This window comes from Lytechinus pictus, chromosome 2 (genome assembly GCF_037042905.1).
Source record: "Lytechinus pictus isolate F3 Inbred chromosome 2, Lp3.0, whole genome shotgun sequence".
In the NCBI taxonomy this organism is placed as follows: domain Eukaryota; kingdom Metazoa; phylum Echinodermata; class Echinoidea; order Temnopleuroida; family Toxopneustidae; genus Lytechinus; species Lytechinus pictus.
This window is the reverse complement of record NC_087246.1, coordinates 37,710,818-37,732,622: the sequence shown is the minus strand read 5'-3', so window position 1 is coordinate 37,732,622 and position 21,805 is coordinate 37,710,818. Positions and strand designations below refer to the sequence as shown.

General features: G+C 35.2%; 1 protein-coding gene across 1 annotated transcript in view; it reads left to right on the top strand.

Moving 5' to 3' along the window:
* LOC129254270 (L-fucose kinase-like) overlaps nucleotides 1-13,157 on the top strand; it is a 45,072-nt gene extending 31,915 nt beyond the window's left edge. The window contains exons 19-27 of the mRNA XM_064115708.1: nucleotides 451-647; nucleotides 1,282-1,382; nucleotides 1,776-1,913; nucleotides 3,518-3,612; nucleotides 4,889-4,946; nucleotides 5,560-5,707; nucleotides 6,649-6,761; nucleotides 8,167-8,390; nucleotides 9,347-13,157. Coding sequence (XP_063971778.1) covers nucleotides 451-647; nucleotides 1,282-1,382; nucleotides 1,776-1,913; nucleotides 3,518-3,612; nucleotides 4,889-4,946; nucleotides 5,560-5,707; nucleotides 6,649-6,761; nucleotides 8,167-8,390; nucleotides 9,347-9,418 — 1,146 coding nt within the window. The 3' untranslated portion in view covers nucleotides 9,419-13,157. The remainder of the gene's footprint in view (nucleotides 1-450; nucleotides 648-1,281; nucleotides 1,383-1,775; nucleotides 1,914-3,517; nucleotides 3,613-4,888; nucleotides 4,947-5,559; nucleotides 5,708-6,648; nucleotides 6,762-8,166; nucleotides 8,391-9,346) is intronic.
* The last annotated feature ends 8,648 nt before the right edge of the window (nucleotides 13,158-21,805 follow it).

Sequence of the window (21,805 nt, the reverse complement as noted above, 5' to 3'; positions counted from 1 at the left end):
ATTTCATTTTATATTTCAATTTTATGATAGGATTTTCAAAATATTTGGGCATATGACAAGGATGCATATACTTCATATAAAGAGGGCAATTATACGATTTGAAGTGGAAAAATAAAATTTGAAAGAAGGGAATTTGAAACTTATCTTAAAATTAAAAAAGAAAGATGAATTATGAATTGTAGGACAAAGCTTGTTTAGTAGTCCAGCAGATCATTGTGTAATCTCTTGGGCCGGTATTCAATTCAAAACATAGCTTTTACTAACGGATGGCAAGAGATTTTTACGTTTTACATAAGTGCAGTGGGACCAGGCCTTCCGTCAATCATTACTTTGAATTGAATACCTGCCCAGGGGCCCTACTTGCAGAAGAATATATGCACATAGTTTCTGCGCTATACACATCAATATATTATGATACAAATCAATCTTTCAACTATTGTTGTTTTCCAGTTTATCAAGACGAGTTCCTGCGATCTTCCCCCAATGGGCAAATGGGTAACAGCTTTGTGTCCTTCACGCATTGACCTATCGGGAGGTTGGACCGACACTCCACCCGTCACGTACGAGTATGGAGGGGCTGTCGTCGATGCAGCTATCCTTTTAGATGGGGAAAAGAAAATAGGAGCAAAGGTCAAAAGAATACCTGAGTAAGTCTGACCACACATTCAAAACAGAGTCGTTGTTGTTGTTGTTGTTGATGTGGGGGGGGGGATTGGGGGCAGGTCACTTTGAGGAATACAAACTGTAGCGATTTGTCATTCTACTTTGTCACTCTAAAAAAATCTCTCGAAATTAGATTTAGAACTATGTAGAATTACAGTTTCACCTATCCAAGTTGTTGCTTGATATAGGACAATCCCAATGAGTGGTCTTTCTGCAGAAATACCAAGAGATGGTTAATTGGGATGGAGTTTCTTTGGTGTACCCCTGACTGAGCGAATTTGAGTATCTCTCTCCCTTTGTGCGTCTGTTTGATTATCTCTATCGGAACATGAATGTAATGGAGTTTTCTTTACTTCTTTTGCCTTTTTCTGAATATTACTTAATTAATTTGTTCTTATAACCTAATGGACGTTCCTCCCTTGTAATTTAGGTTCATGAATGTAGGGACCCAGTGATAGGAATATTTTCGTCCTGAAAACTGAAGAAGACACTCTGGGATGCCCATTCTTTTCTCTTGCAAATCAAACCAAGGAAATAACATTGTATTTCAGAGGACATTGACAAAGTTTGCATTCACGGTTCCTCAAATTAAAGCCTGTGCGTTTCTTTGTTCTTTAGACCCAAGCTAGTCCTGGTCCTCGGTAAAGAGTCGGGTGGAACTGAGATAGTCTGTGAAGAGCTCAAAGACCTTGCCAACTACACCAACCCACAAGCACCGGGTAAGAAATTCATATAGTCTCATGACCTTTCTAGAGATAGCTTACTAGATGTTGATCAATGTGTATTAGAAGAAAGATTAGATAAAAAGAAGACTTCTTACTTTGAAATCCAAGGAACCATGCAGGTGACATCCTCACCCATCAAACAAGATAAATCCATTTTCACTGCCATATTTTCCTTCCAAAATTAAGCTTAGTACTATTATATGATTAATTGAGAACTATAATATAATTCTAGCTTCACGAGATAAAAAGTGAAATATCAATTTATTTGAATTCAGTTTTCAAGAATTTTAGGATAATGAATTCCCGGCAATCAAAAATATCTTCTCTCATCATTCATTGTCTTCCATTCATTTTAATAAAGTAAGTTTTTTTCTTCTCTATTTTAAGGGGCATTATTGAAAGCAGCATTCTGTTGTGCAGAGGTTGTGACCTTTCCAAGTAGTCAAAGTCTGAAAGATCAGCTAGAGCAGAGGTACGAAGGAGGCTTTGAACTTCACACATGGGCTGATCTACCTCGCGGATCAGGTCTGTATCAATAATGATTGGTTCTAGGTAGTCCATGGGACAGTGGCGGACCGTGACCCAGAGGAGACGATGATTGAGGGGCACTGCATTGTTTGTGAACAATGCAGTGCCCCTCCAATGCTTTGTTTCCTCCGGGTCACGGTCCACCACTGCCATGGGATATAGATGTCCAACCCTCTAAATGTGAGACCTCCCTGAAATCATTTGTTTCTGGGTTTTTTAAGGTCATGTGAATGGATGTAATGCTATTACATTATCATCATTAATATTTTCATCATCATTATCATCATTGTTATTATTTATTTGACCAACATAAAAAGCACAGACATTACATCAGAGAAAAAAAGTATATGCACAGTTGAATATACAAACATGCAAAGGTATGTAGAGGTGGCAAGTGGGGGGGGGGCACAAAAGTGAAATTCAACACTGTTGCCCAGAGGCATGCACCCCCACACATGCCATTCATGGCTTTAGCTGGTCATGAAGCAAAGTAAAAATAGATAAAATCGAGGTTTAAAAGCTGGTTGATTTATTCATGGAATTGGCCTCCTTGCATAGCGCTGGTGTCTGTCATAGATGAAACTCAATGGCCCAAATTCACAAAGGCGGTTTTGAAAACCATCAGTTTAACCCATGGTTTATGCAGATTTCCTGTATAAATAACGCCTAATTTATTGCGTATATTAAAAAATGTCCAATGCTGATGTGCGCTTTTGTCACAGTGCGCCAAATTGACGTCTGTTACCACGGTTAAGTACGCTATTTTATCATGAGTCCACGGTTTTGAATTAATGAGTCCACTCTTAAAAACAGTGGACTCATGAATAAAATAGCGTACTTAACCATGGCGACAGGCACCAATTTGGCGCACTGTGACAAAAGCGTGCACCAGCATTGGAATTTTTCGATATACGTGGTAATAAGCGTAATTCATACAGAAAATCTGCATGAACTATGGGTTCAACCTATGGTTTTAAAAACCACCTTTATGAATTCTGACCCTGGTGTTCCAAAATCATTAATCCATTTAGAGCATCTTGCTCGACAAGCAGAAGCTTCTTGAGATGCTACCTGTCTCACCTTTGTACATTTTATATCGTAACATCTGAAAAATAAATAAATGAATTAAAAATTGAATTCAGCATACGTGTAGCTGTCAAAATACTGGACATTTCAAGAAATAAATTCTTGCCAGGTAATCATTCACCTTACCCTGTTTGAATGTAGCAAATGTAGATCAAAGCCTTGTCAAAGGACCTTGGTGCTATGGCAGGATTTGTACACAAATCCTTGCAATCTATCATTCTGAAGACATGATATTCCAGTGTGTCAGAAGCTATGTTGCCATAGTGTTAGCATATTGCGGTAATGATATAAAGCATTTGGTAGAGCTGTCTTTGTTTCCTATTCAAAGACACTCTATATAACCCTGGCTTTTAATAACTCCAGCTATGATATTTGTTTCCTCATATAAGGCCTAATGTTTGTAATAGGGGAGGGATAGTAATTACATTTTTTCTAGATTCCAATTCAATATTAGATTAAGATTCGTCATGCATATCAACTGGAGTTGTAATATTTATTTCACAATCTTTTACTAGGTCTTGGTACTAGCAGTATCTTAGCTGGTGGGGTTATGGCTGCTCTCTGGAGGGCATCTGGAAAGATCTATGATCATGATTCTCTCATACATGCTGTAAGTTATTGATTGTATCTTTGTAGAAGATGAAGAGAGGTGATAATGATGTCAAGGATTTAAGGGGTTTTGTATTTTATTTTTTTATATATATCAAGTGCACATTATGGTATCAATAATGCCTATTAAAAAAGCATTTTCATTTATCTGTGACCAGCCACTCCTAACCAACAATGAGTCACCAAAAATTAATTTTGACATTTTTATTGAGGATGAAAAAAAAATCACATTCCAAGCTTGAAAATGATATACTAGCATAACTTGACAAAATTGATCAACAATATCCTATATAAATATTTGATTGAGTGCGGAAGAAACTAAGGGAGAGCTTAGGAAAAATAAAGAGAAAGCAATGTTTGATGTTCTGGGTTCCCACAAGCATGAGATGTGCACACTGTGCAACCTCAGTGAAGCTTCCAAGAAATCTGGAAAAACCTTTGTCAAAGATAAGTCTGTTATCTTGTTTTCTTTACAACTTCAAATTTTGGCAGTTTGAGGAAGAATTAAGAATTGATATAAGCTAATTTTCTAATTTCTACTTTTTGAAGACGAAATTACTTTTATTATTGGCCGTTTACAGAGAACCTTCCATGGGGGGTGTTTCACAAAGATTTGAGTATGATTTCAGAGTCGCACTTAAATGCCGACGCGTACATGATATCCAACGCGCAATCTTATTGATCAATACGCAGTAGTGCGCGTCCTCTTGGCATGATCTGACTAATACTGTCATGCCTTTTATACAGCGTGCAACTAGACTCTAAGTCATACTTAAATATTTGTGAAACACCCCCCTGGTGACTAATCGTTGGTTTTGGGGTGGTTGGTCACATTTCATGTATGATGAAAGAGCAATGTAGATAAAATACTCAGCTCAAGGGTTGTGCTTTGCCAGGGGCCCGTCTTACAAAGAGTTGTGATTGATCTGATTAATCACAACTATGGACGGCCAGCAACGCCCACATCTATTAGGCATTTTTGTTCAAAATATTTTCTAACTATGATTTATATTCATGCATTCATTGTTTTCTCGAGAATTCACTGTGCTTCTCTTTGCTTACCAAGGACATCGTGCAAATTTCCCGTAGAAAAAATTATGACACTGATGGATTTCAATAGAGTGACAATCGATTGGATCAATCGTAACTCTTTGTAAGACGGGGCCCTGGTCTCAAACTCTGTAGTTTTTATTGTGATGATGAGCAAGAAAATTGCAATCATTACTAATTCTAATGACACCTTAGATTACATTAGTGATTTGATTATTTTTTTATAGATTCTTCATCTAGAGCAGATGCTGACAACGGGAGGTGGCTGGCAAGATCAAGTAGGAGGTATTAAATTAAAAATTAAATCAAGGTCTTATAAAAAGGGAAATACTGGGGAAATAGAGTCCCTTGTGTACTCCATTTGGAATTTGTTCCTCAACAGTAGGATTATATTGTAATTAATCTACTTCCATGTTTATTCATTTTTTAAATTGATGAACGTTTTGATATGTTTCTTTATCTAAATGTTTAAAGTGGAAATTTAATGAAATATGTAAAGCCATTCCTCATCTGCTCCTTAGTAGTTTGTATGTTTTCATATAATGTGTCCCTACTTTATGTATTACGTTATCTATTTGATATATACTGTTAAAGTACAAGTATTTGAATTTCAACATCTATTGATATTTCACATTTAAAAAGATTTTGCTTCTTGTCATTTATTTTAATAGACCTCATATTAACATATCTACTATGTATATTTTTTGTATCAGTTCTAATTTTTTAAGAAAGGAATTTGCTTCAATAAACTCAAATGAATTTATGTATGGAAAAAGAGCACCATACCCATAAGCATTTTGAAAGCACATAGATATGTTGGCTGATACTGTGATATGTAATATTCAGTATGGGGATTATTATTAAAATCCTATTTTCATGCTATTCATTTTCTTCTCAGGTCTTACACCTAGGATCAACATAGGACGCACCACTCCCGGTCTTCCATGTAGAGTTGAGATCTCTGCCGTACCCATCAGTGATGAGGATCAAGAATACTTCAACCAGCATTTCATCCTGGTCTACACGGGCAAGACTCGACTAGCCAGGTAAGGACATCCTACTTGATAAGAAAGAGAAACTAGTCCTAGGGCTTGTTGCAAGAAAATATTTGTAATCCATTGCAAATTTCAGATGCAAATGTAAAAGTGATGGAACAATTTGAACTAAACCAAATAAATTCATAGTTGTTGATACAAGGAGCAAACCAGCAATCAGTGGCACATGTTGAATTAATTGCAAGAGTTGTAATTGATTTTGGCAACTGAAATTTACTTGCGATCGATTGCCAATTCCTATTAACATTCCTTAAGTCCCTTTCAGGTCTTTATCATTGATTGAAATTCCTGATATAACCTATACTGTACATCATAATTCTTTTAGATGATGAAAGAATAAAGAAAGACACCTCTTGCCATTGTTTACTTTGAATTTTATTGTATGTATGTGTTTGTTTGTTTGTTTTTTCGAGGGATGAGAGAATGCATTTGAAAAGTGTACTATCAAAATTGATATATTATATCCAGGTGAATGTTGATTGCTTATTGATCTACAGTATTTGAATTTACAGTATTTGTATTTGAATGGACATTCCCAATTCCAGTTTAGTAATGAAGTTCCTATGAAACATTCATGCATGTCCATATACATAGCCCCCCCCCCAAAAAAAAAAAATTTAGAACAACAAAAAAAGAAATAGATAATTAAAGGCGTTTATCTACATTTGCCACTTTCCACCCTGGTGTATTCCTTGAATGCTCAAGCACCCGATAAGAGTAGCCATGCCAAGGTATATTAAAGCCAAGGTAATAGTATTCAGGGCTTAGAAACATTGTATTAAGCGCTGTATAAATGTTGCATATTATTTTATTACTGAATGAATAGATAAATGAATAAATTAAAATAGATTAAATTGAATAAGAAATAATTGATTTATGTGGGCCCTCAGGTGGTTCTTACACTTTTTGTCAAATAACCTTTTCTCAATCAGGAATCTCTTACAGGATGTGATTCGTAACTGGTATGCCAGGCAACCTCTCATTGTACACAATTGCCAACAGCTCATAGACAATGCTGAAGAATGTGTGAGGGCTTTACAAAAAGGTAGATATTTAAAGTACGAAAAGAGGAAAAGAACATAACATTTCATTAAACGGAACATGTTTCGAGGTACACACCTCATCATCAGCCTAAAATCATAAAACAGAGTCACTGGTATTTATACATTTGGGAAATCAAGGTAATTTCAAGAATGTACTTACAAAATACAATTGTATGTGGAACAGGGTGAATTTAAAAAGAAAGAGCCCTTCTTTTATTTTGAGCTCAAAATCTGTTTTGGCATTTGGCAATTTTGGGCTCTTCATCAAATGGAAAAAGCCCCAACTCGATCAACAGGTGTACAATTATCAAATAATGCTTTCTGTTTAATCAAACCACCCAAACTGACCTATCACTGACATAATTTCTACTTTTACTCCTTTTTAAATTCACCCTGTTCCACATACCATTGTATTCTTTACCTACATTATTGAAATTACCTTGATATCCCAAATGTATAAATACCAATTACTCTGTTCTTTGATTTTAGGCTGATGATGAGGTGTGAACCTCGAAACATGTTCCATTTAATAAAATGTTATGTTCTTTTCCTCATTTTCATCTTTAAGTTGATATTGTGTCGTTCTGTTGGAAATATTTAAAGTAGTATTGCAAATGAACTTTATCATTCAATTCTTAGCATATGATGAGCATTTATTTCTTGCTCAACAAGCAGCTTCTCATTAACATTATGTTACCCCTTTACTCCTCCCTCATGGTGTGTGAGACTTTAAAAAATGAATGTACGATTTGTTTAAGAGAGATGGGTATTGAGCATTACGTACTAGTAATTGACATTTACTGCTGGCTGATATTATAACTCACCATTTAGTTAAAATATAGTGTATTTGATATTGTGCTACTCATGTAGATTTGTACCTTATCTTAATCACTTATTTATTCTCTTTATGTGTTTATTCATATTTTGTACTAGTGGCAATATATATACAAAAATTTATGATGTTTCACGAGCAAAACCATCCAATCTTAGTGTGTCATAGAATTTTCATTTAATCCAATATAATAATTTTGATTTATGTATTTTGACAATTAGATATTTAGATATTCAAAATTTATTGTCATGCCCAAATAAAATAAAATTACATTGGCATAAAAATCATATTCCGGCTGTTGGTATTCAAAGAACAATATATAACATATAATAAATTTATACAAAAATAATGGCATTAGATAATATACAACAGAAAATTACACAATGACAATACATAACAATACTAACCCAAAACTACCTAAATGTACGCTGCAAGGGCAGCTGCACTGAAACTCAACGATTATGTGGAAATGTGACCTGTATCTGCAAAAAGCCTACTCTTTTGTGTTTTTGTTCAATATTTTTTTCCAAAGCAGGGAATTATTTGTCTTATTGCATCGATTGTGATGTTTTCAGGTGACTTTGAAAAGGTTGGTGAATGTATGAATAAATACTGGTCACAGAAGAAGATCATGGCACCGGGTAGTGAACCTCGTATCGTCTCTCAGATGATGGCAGCTCTTAAACCAATCGTTCATGGTCAGGTCTTGGGTGGGGCTGGTGGAGGAGGGTTCATGTATGTCTTAACCAAGGAACCAAATCAGGCAACCAAGGTCAGAGAGATCATCGCTGGCATTGAGGTAAGATTCCATTCAACGTTGACGGGCCACCCCAAAACCGACAGCAAGTCCCCCAAAATTGTGATTTTGAGATATTCATTGAGCTTGAATATGCAGATCCTTAGCTTCAATGATCAACGATAATCCACACAAATACTGGGTTGAATGAAGAAGAAATTCAGCAAGAGCTTTTAAAAAATGAGGAGAAAACAAGGTTTAAACTTCAGAGTTCACTCAGGGATGGGATGTGCGCATTTTGCAAATTTGGTGAAACTTCTAAGCAGCCTGCGAAAAATGGTGTCAAAGAAACTCTAGTATCTTGTCTTTTATTCAATTTTACAACTTTATTTTTTTTACAGTATGAAGAAGAAGAATTATTCTTTCAAATATGCAATTTTTTTTTTTTTTTTTCAAGATCAAATTACTATTTTGGTTGTTTACAGAGAACCTTCCCTGGTGACTTATTGTTGGTTTGGGGAGACTGGTCACAATTCAGATCATTATGTACATTATAATGAGGTTGATAGCGGTGGAAGTTTTGATGACACTGTTTGTGCTGATGGTGTTGGTGGTATTGGTGGTGATGATGATGATGATGATGATGATGATGTTGATGATGATGATGACGGTGATGATGATGATGATGACGGTGATGATGATGAAGATAATGAATGTTGATTATGATGGTGATGATGATGATAATGAGGAGGATGATGATGATGATGAGGGGGATGATGATGATGCTGGTGATGGTGACAACGATATTGATGATGATGGTAGGTAGTGATGACGGCGATGATGATGACGACGACGATGATGAAGATGATGAATGTTGATAATGATGGTGATGATGATAAATGTTGATTATGATGGTGATGATGTTGATGCTGGTGATGATGATGATAAATGTTGATGGTGATGATAGTGACGACGATGAAGATGATAATGATTCATTGATCTATCTTTGTCAAACACAGGGCACCCAAGATGTTACTGTTCATGAAGTAAAACTAGATACGCAGGGTCTATTGGTAGAGATAGAGGAATAAGACTTCACATGCAAGACTATCAAGATGTAATAATAAAGGACAATTGACTGATATGCAGGGGTGTAGTATGGAGGAACACACTAACATGACATGTATTTCGGGTACTGATATTTTCTACTATATTATACTTGGTGGGGAGGATGTTGATGGTCTTATATCAGGGTTTCTATGATTCTTGCACTACTATAAACTACACTCTATTTGAGTTTGGATTTTTGTGAAGAATATAGCCACTTAGACAGTACTGCCCTTGTGATCTAGAAGTGTATAGATAAATGTATGAGAGTGGTTTTTTTTTGGGGGGGGAAGACAGATTCTTTCATTTGTTAACACTTTTTAACCTGTTATTGGCTCTGAAGCGCCTTGTGAAATGGAAAAGTGCTCTTGGTAAACGAGTTATTATGTATTGTTATTGTTATTATTATATTAAAAAACTTATAATATTATAAACTGATAATGCAGGATTTTCTGAAATATGGTTTTGGGGGTATGAAGGTTATCATGCTTTTCATGATCGACAAAAGTGTAGTCTTAATAGGTGTGGAATAAATTCAGGTTGTGGATTTTTTAGAGTATTGATATACATGTACAGTGGTGCTCAAAAGTTAGCGACCTCACTAGAAAATGAACATATTTAAAGTGTTAAGTTCTGTCATGTTTTAGATAATTTATTGTGAAATCAGGTGATGAATTATTTCTTTCAATAAAGTTTGTTTCTCTGGGCTTGCCTAACATTATAGTGTTGTTGTCTACATTCAACACTCAGCATGAAGGAGTACATTTTGTGGCAGGGTTCACTAACTTTTGAGCTCAACTGTAGACATGGAATAGGGAAACGGCACCGATCAGATGTGTTTATATCCTTAAAGACCTCGGATGTGAAATATTTCAAACATCATTTGATTATATCCTTTCCTCATGTATCCATCATGTCATCAAACGAGTACCTGGTGTAAATGTATTTGCATCAAGTCCTACATCACACATAGAGAGAGACAGGTCTACATGTATGTATTAACCTGGATGGTGTTTCACAGAGATTTAAGTATGACTTAAGAGTTGCACTTAAAGGGGAATCCAGCCTTGGCCATAAAATGTTGTGTTGGGAAGGAGAAAAATAAATTAAACAGAATGGAGTAAGTTTGAAAGAAATCGGACAAGCAATAAGAAAGTTATAGCTGCTTTAAAATTGAGATCACTAATACTATGTAGATTTCAAATTGGCAACTGAGTAAGTAAATTATGACAAGGGGCAAGGACAACTTTCCCATAGGCCATGTACTTTATTATCAGAGATTTGTGGTTTTCTCCTAAGTACCCATTCCCCTGGGGCAGTAATCTAAATATAACCCAGGTAGTATATTGTTTTATGTCCTCATGAAAGAAAAATATAATTTGAAATAAAACTTTTGGGAAAAATGACATTTTAGCCAAAATATGTATTGGAGTACATGGAAGAGTAGTCCTTGCCTTACATCACTATGACATCCCATATGCGGCCAATTTGAAGTCTCCATGGGTATAGTGATTACCAATATTTACAACTTTTAAAAATTCATAACTTTCTTGTTGTTTGTCCAATATTGTTCAAACTTTCACCTATCAACTTGTCTGAATTTTCTTTTCCTTATAAAAAGAAGTTTTTATTTGGGTTGGATTCCCCTTTAAATGCCTAGTTCCGTGCGTTATAAAAGGCATGACCGCATTGGTCAGATCATGCCAAGAGGACGCGCACTACTGGGTACTGATCAATAAGATCGCACGTTGCATATCATGTATGCGTCAACATTTAAGTGCGACCTACATTAAGTCATACTTAAATCTTTGTGAAACACCCCCCTGGTGACCACTGATTTCTGTACTTCCAAGCTGTTCAAAGAAGCTGTTGTGTAATATGTCAACAAAATTATCAAGAAAGGAAAATGTTCAAATTATGACTTTGTTTTTCCCTATTATGACATCAACTCATTTTGTGTGCCTTGAGGAAGCGTATTTATATTTTAATAGTCAAAGTTGTGCAATGATTTTATGGCTCTATGTACAGAAAGAATGACCATATTTATGTAATTTTTTACCCATTCATAGCAGAGGTGTAGTTATTAACCAGTGTCTAACTTACGCTTTTACAGAGTGTCATTTTCCACCTCATTGTTCAAAAAGTAATTTTGATACAAAATGAGGATTATACGAGGATACGCTAAATTTCAATGAATATTTGGATTCAATATCTCTCTCATATGTATTGAAGAAATTAGATCAAAACTGGCATTTGTGGTCTAGCCTGGGATAATTATAAGAATACCAACCAATGTATCTTATAATTCCATACATTATATTCTTTGTTTGATAAGGCTGAATATTAAATCAGTATGTTCACTTTATGATAGTTAGGAGTTTGAGGTAACTATCAGGGTAGTTTTCAAGACTGGTACTTCCAAGTCATGAAGCTGCTGGAGAAATCACTCTACCATAGACATTTTACATGTGACTCGGACCAAGGTCAAAGCCAAGGATGGCAAATTGGTGGCCTTGAGGCTAGCCTCAACTTCATCCCTGTAAACTATGTTAAGATGATGTAGTATGATGCGATAACATAACTTTGGAAATCAAAGTGAATTCTTCGCTGCAAATTCATCACTGCCTCTTAAGTTTGTGACACAACACATGCTCCTGCAACATTTGCTCTGGTCTTAATATCTCAGAGGGATTAGGATTAGAGTTGGGATTGTAATAAAGTTTCCAGTTCAGAGTAATGTAAAGATAAGGTTTAGGGTTTATTTAATTTTGGAGGTTATGAAACGTGGAAACATTTCAAGGAGGATGTTGTGGCTGGTGTTGTGGGAACACCAACAGTAAATCAAATGTTTTGGTTTGTTGGGCCTTACTAAGTGTAGATTAAAGATAAATTCCAGTTCTGGTAACGATCTCAAAATGACTTTTTACATAATCTAATATAATGACCACCCAAGTGTCTGTTTGTATGAATAAAAAATATGTGCCTAAGGATTCTGGAAGAAATTGTGTAATTGCTGAGAAATAAGCAAAATAAGCGCGGATTCGGTCACTTCCGTCTGGTCTTTATTCCAGCAATAATAATACACTGTCCCACGTGTGCCTATCTGTGTTGGCGATTTTCAGTGTGATCGTATTTCAGCTTATGTTTGATGATTTCACAAAGTTCAGTTTATGTAACTACCAGATCTAGATCCACGATGATATAGTCTTACTTAACCTTGGTTTTACAGACTTTCTCACGAAATTAGTGTTTTACTGCAACTACTATCATTTAGCTTTAATCAGCATGTTTGTAATAAGAATCAAATTTTACTTATTTTGGCTTAAAGATGGTTTATTCTACTGTTGATAAGAAATACAGTGTAGAAACTAAATTTGAAAATAACAGCTTTGGTTCTTGTTAAAAGAAAAAAATACTGCAAGACGACATTGTAGATAATGTCCCAACATGAAATATACTTCCCTTTAGTTCTTTATCTGAGAAAGGAACTGAAATACCCAACAGTTTGAGTGTTGGCACAGTTAATATTTTTCAAGCGTGCTTTATTTTGGGGATTAAATCTCATGATGTTCTGCAAGGGCTTGGGATATTGTGTTATTGCTGTCTGTGTAAAATGAAAGATCTACATTTTTCTCTTTAACTTAGTGAATTCAGTCACTTGTGCCCTTTTGCCATTGTAAGAGAGCAGTGTAGAGTGATTGTGAAATAAACTGATTACATTTACTCTCCTATTTGTAACACACTGGAGTTTGTCTTCCACTCTTATTAATTTTCAATGAAATAATGTGCAAATGTATAAGAATAAAGTTAGTATTTATTGTGTTTGTTTTACTTTATTCATTTTGTATGGAACTATTTAACATTTTGAATTACATAACATAGCGTAATATGAACCACACTGTAGAGTTGTTTTTTTTTTCTCTCTGTTTGGTTAGTTACTTTTCACTTACATGTCAACCAAAGTCAGATGCATTGCTATCTCGATGCTCAATTTTTTTTTTTAAGTATCATTGAGCTTACCAGTTTAATACAAACTACCATACAGTAGCACCAAAATCAGATTAATGACAAGCAGTATCTGTAAAGCAAAGTACAACCGCATCAATCCTTTCATAATTCAAAATGCTTGATTGCTTTTCAGCCATTATGCACTTCCACAAGAAAAAAAATTCTGATTGCGATTACAAGGCACTTTTCCAGATGAGCAACTTTGCAAATTACCAAAGTACAAATACTGGATATGGTTGTCATGACGATGAATAACCACATATTTTGCCAGCATTTACTATCTTTCTAATGAGAGTCTTTCTCGTGAAGTACCTCATTGTAAATATTCAAGATGTACTCTGTTCAAATCTTGTGAGACAAGCAATTAAAAAGCAGCTATGTTTATGTGAAGAATCCCGCTTGTGTACAGTGAAGGTCAAATGAATCTGCCTTTGACAAACATATTTTCTGATTTTCTTTCCTTCTCTTTCTGTCTCTCTATCAGTCTCCTCCAAGGGCCCACAGGTAGCATTATCTTGACAAAGGTGTATAGATACAGATATTGTCTCTCTTATAAATTTTTATCTCTTCCTCTCTCTATTTATCTCCCCTTCATCCATTTCTTTCCCTCTTAGTAGACTTGTTAACTGCAAAAAAAGGGGTGAACGCTGCATTTTTTAGTACAAATGTCCCACTTGGCACAAATGTTCCTTGACTCAAAAGAAATAGATTCATCCAAAGAGACACGCTGTATCTATGCAAATAAGCAAGTTATTTGCATAAATTTGCATATTATGTCGATATAGCGAAAACAAGTATTTAAGAATATATATTTAACCAGAACTGCCCTAAAATTGGAAATAAAGACTTAGGGTAAGAAAGGGAAGAAAATTGTCATAAAATGATTGGGATATCCTTGTTTATTATTACCTAATTTACATAAATTATGCAAATTATAATTTAAAACAGAGTATTTTTTCATGAATCCTGAACTGTTTTATAGATAACAGCAATTAATACACAATGCCAACATTCTACATTAAAGAGAATATATTAGCGAAAACATCGATATGCTTCATGACAGTATTAGTGTCTTAATTTGCTTAGAAAGAGGGCACATATATGTCAAAATGTAAGACGTGATATTGCGCTAAAACGAGACCAAACAACCTCTATGTCACAGTCACACTCACCAATCGGACAATAAAGCGATCAATGGTATGTCATTCGAGATAACACAATCCCAACACAATAGCTTCCATCGGCTTCTCGTATCGCTTTTGTTGGTGTGTCTGCCACACCGTAATCTATGGTATATACGGGCAACATGCATTTCGGTATCGGTAAAACACCATTTGTTTTGTTTCTAATTTGTTTCTCTTGGAAAATTTACAGGAGACATTGCTTTGCAGGTTACTGCTTTAAGGACGGTCCACAGTTATGTTTGTGCGCATTATGATCTGCGCATATTTTACACTCTGCGCGCTGACGTCACAATGGATGAACAGGTGATTAATTAGCTGTGGGTATGAACTGATTTTTCTCATCATCTGCACTCTAACTGCAGATCCGATGCGTTAGTTTATGAAGCAAAACATTTTTAATTATTCCATGGACCATTAAAAAAAACATCTCTACAATTTTAAAATACTTTACTCTGCAGTGCTGCCAAAAATCACGAATATGACCCCGAGTTTGAATAAATGGTAGAGTGGTTTTGATTTTTTCTTCTCATAGATACAAAGCATTTGGCGCATTTTTGGTGTTTTAAAAAGCACATTTGCTCTAATGAAAATGCTGATAGTTTGAAAACAAGCACATGAAGCCCTATTTTTTAATGTTTGCACCTCTTCGGTATACCTTCTTCTACAACTTTGCAAATTTTGGTGAAAATGACATGGATTTTGAATAAAGTGCAGCATTTATTGTACTTTTGTAGTTTGTTATTAAAATTTCACTTTTTTGAGATTGGGTTTTTGTTATGTTTTACGCCATTTTTAAGAACTAACAGTGCTGTTAGACTTAAAATTGCAAACAAATAGCACTATAAATAGATTCTCCATTCTAACGATTCACTTATTAACTCTCTTGTGAAATTTGATGACTTTTTCATGTATTTTGACTGAGTAATAGAGGTTTAAACTCACTGTAGTGATCTTGCGAGGTCTAAAAATGCCAAATTCTTTTGAATGCGCAATCCGTAAGAACATTCATTCGGGTGAACTTTGAAGCTCCATAGCATAGACTGTTAGACTTAAAATTGCAAACAAATAGCACTATAAATAGATTCTCCATTCTAACGATTCACTTATTAACTCTCTTGTGAAATTTGATGACTTTTTCATGTATTTTGACTGAGTAATAGAGGTTTAAACTCACTGTAGTGATCTTGCGAGGTCTAAAAATGCCAAATTCTTTTGAATGCGCAATCCGTAAGAACATTCATTCGGGTGAACTTTGAAGCTCCATAGCAAAAAATCAAGCACGTGGACCTATGTTAATTTTTGCATATTTCGAATATTCAGGTTCTCAAGTATCTATGTGCAAAGTTTGGTGAAAATGACATGGATCTAATTTTAACTGTGGAACGTCCTTAATAAAGCTCTGACACATGAATCATGACGAATGTACCCCACCTCAATACATATTGTAACTTTATTAAAATATATATCTTTTGGAGACCCCGAAGTGGCAAATCTGCATTCCCCCGTGGCATTCCCGCTACTTTACAAAACCAGTTTGACTTGTATTATCGACTTGGAAAAGACAGATGTATGAGACATCAGTTAACATGATTCCTGAAGATTTTTTATTTTATTTAAGCCAACGGGAGTCCTCCGAATTTACCCCATCCCCTCTCCGTATTTCGACACTAAATAAAAAAAATATTGTGTTTTAACGCCACCGGCAAGGCAAATTGCGTTTTTTTTTTTAAATAATAAAGCAACTTTTATATCTATATTTCATATTTATTAATATTATTATTATTGTTATTATTATTATTGTTCTGCAGTTAGTAATAATGCTCTATAGCACAGTAAAGGCTATAACCCAACGGGAGTTTGCCTAGGATACCCTTTCCCCTTTTGGTTTTATGTATTAAAAAATAGTTTGTCTTTAGAACTCTTAAAAGATTACTTTTGTTTGTATTGATATCTTGGAATAGATTGAGAAGAAAATACTCTACAATTGACATGTAGAAGAGCTGTGGTACATCGAAGAACAGCCACAAGTAAGTTCTGAAATACTCAAACCCCTTTATTGATTTCACTCTATGTTAATTTTAAATATTTTTAGAGCCCAATCGGAAGAAAGATACATTTCTACAACACACAAAAGCCTCTTTACGTTCTCCTCTTGAAAAAAAAGACATAGAAGGCATTGTTTTATATCGCATAAAATAAGTTGTGTACATGACGGTGGCCTGTCGAAGTTACCCAACCCTTTATTTTGTTTTGACAATATACATGTACATTTAAAATATCGTCTCAATGAAGCCTTCATCTGGAAAAGGGCACTTATTAAAGGTAGCATCTACATATTATAGAGGAGGCCCTGGCACTGGGAATCGGGGGCTGAAGCATCCGCAAGATTTTCCCGGGGGGGGGGGGGGGGTGCTGCGTGTATTATTCTCCACAGACAGCACCCCCTGGAATTCCGGCAGATGTGACCAAAAAAGAAACGTTACTAAAATAGCCTTCATTTTGTAGTGTGCAATCCTTTTTGTTTATTTGCTTGTTAAAATGATGTAATTTTGAAAAACAAAAAAGGTTCAATATTAAGTTTTGGTCCCAAGATATTTAACAAGCAAATAAACAAAAAGGATTGCACTAAAAATGAAGGTTATTTTGGTAACGTTTTTTACCTTCGTTTTTTCACATCTGCCGGAATTCCAAGGGGTGCTGTCTATGGAGAATAATACACGCAGCACCCCCCCCCCCCGGAAAATCTTGCGGATGCTTCAGCCCCCGCTTCCCAGTGCCAGGGCCTCCTCTATATAATGTAGATGCCACCTTTAATAAGTGCCCTTTTCCAGATGAGGGCTTCATTTAGACGATATTTTAAATATATATTGTCAAAACAAAATAAAGGGTTGGGCAACTTCGACAGGCCACCGTCATGTACACGAACTTATTTTATGCGATATAAAACGATGCCTTCTATGCTTGTTTGTTTTTTTCAAGAGGAAAAACTAAAGAGGCTTTACTGTGTGTAATAGAAATGCATCTTTCTTCCGATTGGGCTCTAAAAATATCTAAATTTAACATAGAGTGGAATCAATAAAGGGGGTTGAGTATTTTAGAGCTTATGTGTGGCTGTTCAGTCTTCAATGTACCACAGCTCTTCTACACGTCAATTGAAGAGTATTTTCTTCTCAATCTATTCCAAGATATCAATATAAACAAAAGTAATCTTTTAAGAGTTCTAAAGACAGTAAACTATTTTGAATACATAAAACCAAAAGGGGAAAGGGTAACCTAGGCATGCTCCTGTTGGGTTATAGCATTTACTGTGCTAGAGCATTATTACAAACGGCAGAGCAATAATAATAATAATAATAATAATAATAATAATAATAATAATAATAATATTAATGATAATGATAATAATAATAATAATAATTATAATCATATTAATAATAATTAAAATAATATCAATATCGATGAATGTAAATATAAGAATATAGATATAAAAGTTGCTTTATTATACAAAAAAATGCAATTTGCCTTACCGATGGCTTTAAAACACGATATTTTTGTATTTACCGGTAGTGTCGAAATACGGAGTGGGGATGGGGTAAATTCGGAGGGCTCCCGTGGGCTTAAATAAAAAAATTAAAAAAAAACATGTTAACTGATGTCTCATACATCTGTCTTTTCCAAGTCGATTATACAAGTCAAACTGGTTTTGTAAAGTAGCGGGAATGCCGGGAGGAAGCTATTGTGTTGGGATTGTGTTATCTCGAATGACATACCATTGCTTGCTTTATTGTCCGATTGGTGAGTGTGACTGTGACATAGAGGTTGTTTTGGTCTCGTTTTAGCGCAATATCACGTCTTACATTTTGATATATTTGCCCTATTTCTAAGCAAATTAAGACACTAATACTGTCATGAAGCATATCGTTGTTTTCACTAATATATTCTCTTTAATGTAGAATGTTGACATTGTGTATTAATTGCTGTTATTTATAAAACAGTTTAGGATTCTCTGTTTTAAATTATAATTTGCATAATTTATGTAAATTAGGTAATAAAAAACAAGGATATCCCAATCACTTTATGACAATTTTCTTCCCTTTCTTACCCTAAGTCTTTATTTCCAATTTTAGGGCAGTTCTGGTTAAAAATTTATTCTTAAATACTTGTTTTCACTATATCGACATAATATGCAAATTTATGCAAATTACTTGCTTATTTGCATAGATACAGCGTGTCTCTTTGGATGAATCTATTTCTTTTGACTCAAAGAACATTTATGCCAAGTGGGACATTTGTACTAAAAAATGCAGCGTTCAACCTCTTAACAAGTCTACTATCTCTTGGTCACTTACCACCAACCTTCCTCCATCTCTCCAAAGCCCCCCCCCCCCCCCTCTCTCTCTCTCTCTCTCTTCCCTGTCCCTCTACATATTTCTCTAACTTCTCTTTTTGCTTCACGCCCTTCAACTTATAAAAGATCTTAAACCAGACATTTTTTCAATTATGTGCTATATTACACAGCACTGATCATCAGTGAGTTCTTTAATGTGGAAAAATACCATAAGGTTGAAAGCACAAAATGACAAAATCCACTCATCTAAAAAAATGCTTTGATCACAATTGAATTAATTTCGAATGCATAATATTGTGTATAACATTAAATAAGATATCAACATGAAATGCCGATAAATGTACAAAATTGTGCTCGAGTTTCCATCTGACCAAGTCTTCCATAAGACATGCTTAAACTATCAAATCAAAATGAAACAAGTGATTAAAAAATGCCGACAGTGGTTTCATTGGAGGGGGAAACTGCCGGTATAACATTGATTATGAATCAAAGGACAAGTTTATGACACCCAAGTGCAAGCAGCTCTCCTAGAATGTCATGTTATGATTATTGAATGTGTCTTATTCTTTAAATATTTACATGCACAGGTACATATTCTGTGTCAATGTGGCAATTTAATGTACGTGAAAGCTGCTTGCATTTGACATCACAAAATGAAAACTTTGAAATTCACAACTCTTTAAACTCTCAGGGATTTTTGCCAAACCAGGCATGATATTCTCCCGACTAAAATCGGAATTCTGATTTTTTTAAATAATTTTTGAAAATTGTTTTTAATATTTTTTAAAGTGAAATCCTTTGCCCAAGAACATTACCATGCTGTTTTTTACTGCTTTTTCAAGTCGAATGATAAAGCTATCATGCAGACTCACCTTGAAAAATCACTTTCGATTTCTTCACTATGCAAGACCCGGGCGTTTCGGACTTCAGCGGGGACTTAGTCACCCTCAGCTACTTTTCAGATTTTTTTTTCAGAGGGGAATATCACGCCTGCAAAACTTCACTCTTGTGTTTTGCAATTTTTTCTGCTTTTATCTTAAATCAATTTTTACATACATACACATACATTTGGCTCGATTACATGCAGTAAAAATTTAAACAGACTTGGGTGGTAAATACATGTTTTATCACTTCCGATGGGTTTTATAATACTTTCGAGACGAGCAGTTTTCAAGAATGATCAATTCAGGTAAGAGGGAGCAAATAAATGATCATTATGCTGACAAGGCACGTGTAAAAAAGATCTCTCACACGCAGCATGGTGTAAAATCAAGAATGGGCAAAAGCCACGTTGCAACTTCAGATCAAAATGTATGTCTACCGGTAACCATAGTGGATTTCAGTTTACTGAGCCAAGCACCAAAAAAATACATGGTTGAAATAAAAGCACAATGGAATAAAAAATATCTGCTTGTGCATTTTATTCTGCCATGTCGCATTTAATTGTGTGACATTTATGCTTTTCACACTGCACTGTTTCCCCTTAACCACAGGAAATTGGTGGGGCTAAGGGGGGGTCTTAGCCCCAGCAATTTCCCGGGGTTAAGCTTAGCCCACTTGGTTTTCACACTACGTTTTAGCAAAGTGGGCTAGCACGGTAAATAGTACGGTACTATCTGGCCCTGCAAAAAAGCAGGGTTAGCCGGCTTATTGTGGTGCTAGCACCACAATTGCGGTGCTAAGAGATGCAGTGTGAAACGAAACAGGGCTAAGCATTTGCCAATCACAGAAGTCGAAATTGCACGTTAATCACGCTCTCTATGGTAAAATCATCAATATTTATGAGCTGTGTGATTGCCCGGGGTTAAGGCGTTAACCCCGGCTAAGCAAATAGTATGGGGTTAAGAAAAAAAAGATAGTATGGGGTTAAGAATAGTCTGGGGTTAAGAAAATGCAGTGTGAAAAGAATAATTAAGTGGCAGCTGTGCGACGTTGCCATATGGCCACTATGTAATGAAAAAAGAAAGTAAAAATGATATCTCCAATGAACAGGATTTCACAGTGGTGCTCAAAAGTTAGTGAACCCCACCAGACAATAAAAGTTCTTTTCTGTTTTAGATATTTAATTGTAAATTCAGGTGATAAAATAAGACATTCAATAAAGTTCGCTTCTCTGGGCTCGCCGAACAACGTAGTGTTGCTGTCAGCATGTACATTCAACACTCCGCACGAAAGAGTGCAATTTGGGGTGTGGTTCACTAGTTCTTTAGCACAACTGTATCAGAAGACACAACATGAATGTGTAAAAAGACACAACATGAATGTGTAAAAAAACACACATTCAGTATCAAACGTACATAATCTTTACAACAACTCTTTGATGCTGAAAAATATGAAACCAATTTTGATCTGTCAAAGGAAAAAGGTACACGTAGTTCTTACGCACTTTGTTTCCCCCAAGTGCTCAATGATAAACTGTAATTATCTTAATAGCACGCTGGTTGTAGTGTTGATCACAACCACAATGGCGACATCTACATGATGGAGATAGATTGCACAATACAAAAGTACATCTCGTACATTGTTGATACAAAATATGTGGGAAGACTGTGCACATTTGGTGTTTAATTCTAGTTCAAATCAAAACACAGAGTTACTATCTCACCATACATAATGAAGGGCTCGACATTAGCAGTGGCCCGGGGCAACCAAAAAGTGCCAATCTCCCCGTCCCTAATCTATCATGACTTTTCATTTCTAACATTATAAATGGACAGTTAGAGCCAATGATCAGACAATCTATGTGGACAAACATGAATGACATACATGTGTATGAGGCAAATAAAAATGTTTACATACATGTACACCAAAATTTGTGAAATTGGAAATGG